The sequence below is a fragment of the Scatophagus argus genome, chromosome 5 (genome assembly GCF_020382885.2).
Source record: "Scatophagus argus isolate fScaArg1 chromosome 5, fScaArg1.pri, whole genome shotgun sequence".
NCBI lineage: Eukaryota > Metazoa > Chordata > Actinopteri > Scatophagidae > Scatophagus > Scatophagus argus.
This window is the reverse complement of record NC_058497.1, coordinates 26,455,605-26,460,728: the sequence shown is the minus strand read 5'-3', so window position 1 is coordinate 26,460,728 and position 5,124 is coordinate 26,455,605. Positions and strand designations below refer to the sequence as shown.

Genomic DNA, 5,124 nt, shown 5'->3' with positions numbered 1-5,124 from the left:
CCGGCCTGCTGGACGCGTCGGTTTACTGCTGCTGTGAAACCCGAGTGCTGCGTTTGAACGCGTCGCAGAGGCCCTCAGTGGCTTTGGTCAACACTTTGGTCTGCGGCGGTTCTTCATGTCTGTTGTCCCTGAGGTTGTTGTCTGACTGACGTGTCTCTCGCGGTGACGTTTTGACGTCTCTTTGTCCTCGCTGAGCTGCGAACGAAACATTTTGTGCGCTGATGAAAACCGGCGTGAGACTCGGCTCTTAAGCGTCGTGTCTTTAATCTTATTTAAAAGTGTTGCGCATGCAGCTCACAGACTTCACCCCGCGGGGATCAATAAGGTTTATTATCTGATCTGGTGTCAGTGTGACGTTCAGGAAGAAACAAATGATTCAAAACCAAATGAAGTTCCCTCCTGTTGCTATGGAGGCTCCTCTGTGTGCGTTAACCTTCATTAACTGTGATTGTGCTGTTCAGCTGTTAATGTGCAGCTCTGACTCTCATCAGCTCCAATAAAAAGATGATGAAGACTTTTATTCCCCCTCCTCCCCCCTCCCCCTCCTCCCCCCCTCCTCCCCCTCCTCCTAACCCTCCTCCCCCTCCTCCCTCAGCAGCAGGCAGGACCGAGCGCTTGTCTCAAACAGATTTTATTCAAACCAACTATTAAAAATAGTTTCATCAAGTTTACATTCAGAAAGAATCAGCCCAGAAAAATTAAAACAGTTGACCCAAACTAATCATCGACAGTCTGTACGGAGTGCGATGAGGACGCAGGGTGAGGACGAAGATGACGAGGCTCTCAGCAGGAAGTGAACGTCTTCCAGAAGAAGTTCTTGCAGCCGGCTTTCCGCTCTCGGGGGGCGAGCAGCGGCCCGCTGCCGGCGGCGGCGGCTCGTTCCAGATCGACGCGGATGTCTTCGGGTTCCCCCTCGGCCGGGGGGAAGTCGTCCTCGTCCAGAGCCTCGTTCTCCACCTGGAGCAGGTCTGACAGGAGCAGCTCTGCCAGGGAGGACCGAGACATGTCCTGAAAACACACGGCAGGACGATTACAAAGCGTGACAACAGAATCAAATTATTGTGACAGCTTTTCATGTTCTGTGAGTGAACGTGAGGCGTCGGGTTTGTTTCTCCGTGCTGCCCCGGCGGCACCACGACGGCGTTGCGAGTGTTTCCGGCCCTGCTGTGCTTGCGGACGGACTGGCCACGTGTCACCTGTGATGGACTACAAAGTCAAGCCCCACACATCACACCAGCTTTGTTTTCACTGATACGTTCAGTCATTGATCCGTCCTCAGCTCAGGCCCTGAGCTGATCCCCTGCCTTACCGAACCCGAACCAGCAGCTGATCCTCAGTCCGGATTAGACGGCTCGGTTCGAACTGAATTACACATTTTATCTCAGATTCATGAGAGAGAAAAGTCACGCATCAGAGTTTTGCTGATGGACGAGCGACTGTGATGTCAGAAACTGCGACATCATGATGAAGATGAAGATGTGTGTGTGTGTTCTACTGTCAGACATCACGCATCATCATGTTCTACTCTTTTAGGAGAGCACCGACTAAAAGCTGCGTTTGCATTGTGTTCGCCCTGAGTTTGGCCTGTCAGGCCGCTCATCTATTGATTAACCAGACGATGTTTAAAACAAAACAAATGTTCATCAACGGCAGAGTCCAGAGAGCCACAGACAACATCTCTTCTGTCTCACACTGACCTGCCTGTCTGTCTGTCTGCCTGTCTGTCTGTCTGTCTGTCTGTCTGTCTGCCTGTCTGCCTGCCTGTCTGCCTGCCTGCCTGTCTGCCTGCCTGTCCTGTCTGTCTGTCTGTCTGCCTGTCTGTCTGTCTGTCTGTCTGTCTGTCTGCCTGCCTGTCTGCCTGCCTGTCAGCATCTTGGCTGACGAAAGCGAGCGGAAGGACTTGAGGTTTTGTTTTGGTTGGTTGGTTTTGTTCTCGTCTCTTCTGTGTTGACCTGCTGATCGTCTCAAGTGAAAATTTCAGATTTTGATGATTTTCAGATTTTTAAACAACAACTGAAGGCTGAATTTGAAGAAATGAAATCTCTGAATCACTTCGGATATTTTCTGATGAGCAAAGTGCCGCTCAGATTCTGTCGGATGTTACTGACGACGCGTGCCGGTCTGACGTCGTGTCGTCCGTCCGTCTGACGGTTACATAGAGTTTTGGCGTGAGACGAGACAAAACGACCCGCGGCGCTTTGACATGAACGTGAAAAGTGAGAAATCAGCACCGAGAAGGTTCAGAGAGCAAAACACCAGAAGAAGAAAAGTTTCACCAAAGGAATGTCCTGTCTCACTGTCTCACTGTCTCTGCCTGTCTGTCTGTCTGTGTGAACTGCCGTCTGTCCCACCTGTTTGGAGCCCAGCAGCGGGGTCCGGTGCAGCAACAGGCGGAGTTTGGAGTCTCTCTGGGCGGCGGAGGAGCAGCTGATGGAGGCGGTGAGGGAGAGGAGGAGCAGGAGGAGGCAGCGGGTGCGCGAGGAGGAGACCATCTTCATCACGTGTCAGTCAGTCGGTCTGTCTGTCGGTCTGTCTGTCGGGGTCGGCGGATCTTCTGGGTCTGTCCCGTCCGCGCGGCTCTTATACACCCCGCTGACGTCACCGATCACCGTGAGTGTGTGTGTGTGTGTGTGAGGAGGGGGTGACTGATGATGATGATGATGATGATTATGTTTCCACCGCCTCCGCTTTAGTGAAATGATCCGTTTTCAAACAGTTTCTCTGCGCTTCCTGCTGCTCGGCTCACCGACCCGCTCGGTCCGTCCTGTCGCCGACTGATCGATATCTCTCCAAAAGTTTGATTTGTTCCGGAGGCAGCCTCGCGCCACTCGTTTCCATCGTTATCATTATTATTATTATTATTATTATTATTATCTTTATCTCACCAGACTCTACTAAAAGCTGTGTGATTTTCTGAGAAGCTCGTGGTGTGTGATGGTTTGACGTCATTCTTCTGTCTTTATCGTCCTGTCACATCCGTCTCGCTTGTCTCTTTGTCGCAGTTTTACGTCTTGTCGTCATCAGTTTGTGTTTTTGTGGGTTTTTTGTGCCTCTTTGTGTCTTACGTCTTCACGTGTCATAAGTCAAATTGTGACAAGATTTTCACCAAAACGTCTGAAGACCTGAAGACATTTTCTATCCCGAAGGTCAAAGGTCGTGATGTTTCCTGTCCATCAGCTGGAGACTCTGAACTGAGCTGCTGGGCTGAACGTGTGTGAAGCCTCCACCTGTTACAGCCTGTAGCTGCAGCAGCCGTACCTTTGTGTCTTTGTGTCTTTGTGTCTTTGTAACTTTGTGTCTTTGTATCTTTGTGTGTTTGTATCTTTGTGTCTGAGGCTTTGCAGGCCACCTCAGGCTCAGGTGTTGAAGCTCAGTGTCAGTCCTCTGTACTCGATCGCACACATCAATATGGTGACCAACTCGATGTCCTCGAGCCTCGTTGTCTTCTGTCTTGTTCTGTCCTCACTACATGTACGAGTGTGGACAGACACGAAGCTGTAAGTCGACTGCGTGCAGACAGTCAGCGGCGAGCAGTAATTAGAGTTTTGTCGTGACTTCCTGTCACACTGAGTGTGTCACAGCGTTTATGCCAGCTGTTGGTCACATCAGCACATCATCGCTGTCACCGATGTGTCATTCTGCCACCTGCAGGTCTGTCACCGAAAAACAACTTACCTGCTGACGTACACACACACACGCACACACACACACACGCACACACACACACACACACACACACACACGCACACACACACACGCACACACGTACACACGCACACACACACACACGCACACACACACACACACAGCTGGGTTATTAAACCTTTTATCATTAATCACAGATGCCTCTGCAGCTTACTGTGCTTCTTTTAATGAACTCCTGCTCTCCTCGCGTTTGTTGTTTGTGCGTTAAACAAGCTGGACTCCATCACGTCAGCTGACTCACAGCTGGGCGGACCAAACAGCCAGCTGGGACTGATGGAAGCTTATCGAGACAGCAGGTAAACGTGGACGTCCCCAGCTCAATATTGCATTCTTTGTGTCCCTCATTTCCTGTCATCCTTCAGTTCTTGCTGTCTAATGAAGGCACACAGTGACAGAATCAAACTGCCTCAGCTCTCAGCACTCAGCGGTTTCAGCCCACATGACGAAACCGAACCTGATAAAGAGTTTGGTTCTGGTCGTAACGGTCGGTTCTAGTTCAGTCTCGTTCCGCATGTTCTCCAGACGATAAACTCCGGCTCAGTAGGTTCTCGTCAGCACTTGTTTGCTATGGTTGGCAGAATTTAGTTTTGTGGAAATCTGCCTGACAACAGTTGACCCGCCGTGTGAGCGTCAGCCTTCATCATCATCACAACTCTGTGAGTCTAAAGGACGAGAAATTGTTCACGTTTCATTTTGATTGGAGTTCAGCATGCAGATTGTGCAGAAGACGAGAGGACTTGTGGCTTTTACTCATTCTGGATGTTTCTGTGTGCTGCTGGGATCATTTTAAAGTCTTTTGGCTCTAACTCATCTAAACTCCCTGCTGAGGTCGTAATGCGCAGTAATACGTCTGGTCTGTGGGAGGCTCAGTAATGAAGCTTCAGGCACAGCAGTCAAACTGTTTCCACACTGCGAGCACTAATCACACCTGCACCCCGCGAACGCCCAAAACACGCGGAAACGTCTCCTCACTGTTTGCTTTGCTCTTTTCGGTTTTTCTGCTCAAACAAACTTTCCCTCTCGGATGTGCTGTACCTCTGCTGTACGCCGCCTCTCGCCCGTAGTCAGCTGGGATAGGCTGCAGCTCCCCCGCGGTATAGAAAATGGACGGATGGATGGATGTGCTGCCGTTTCATCCTGCCGCATGACGTCGTGTTGCCGCATCAGAGCCGACGGCAGCTGACGTCTCTGACCTCCCGCCAAACAGGACCTACACGCGTGATGAAACAGGTGGCGGGGGTGGCCTTTGATTGGCTGCTCACCCAAACAGCTGCAGGACAGGTGACACACGTGAGACGAGACAAACGAGTTCACCTGTGACACCATTCTCACGTAGATGAACATGCATGTGTGGTGTGACCAGAGGTTACATCAACCAATCAGCTTGTTCGATACTCCGTGCTGTGTGTTGTAGAGAGT

The 5,124-nt window shown here is 50.9% G+C and overlaps 1 protein-coding gene across 1 annotated transcript; it reads right to left on the bottom strand.

The window, feature by feature from the left end:
• Positions 1–623: 623 nt before the first annotated feature.
• On the bottom strand, positions 624–2,547 carry sst1.1 (somatostatin 1, tandem duplicate 1). The gene is made up of 2 exons (XM_046388637.1): positions 2,352–2,547; positions 624–1,008 (listed from the first exon to the last, which is right to left on the bottom strand). Exons 1-2 carry the CDS (start codon positions 2,496–2,498, stop codon positions 784–786), a joined length of 372 nt encoding a protein of 123 aa, XP_046244593.1. The 5' UTR covers positions 2,499–2,547; the 3' UTR covers positions 624–783.
• Positions 2,548–5,124: the final 2,577 nt, after the last annotated feature.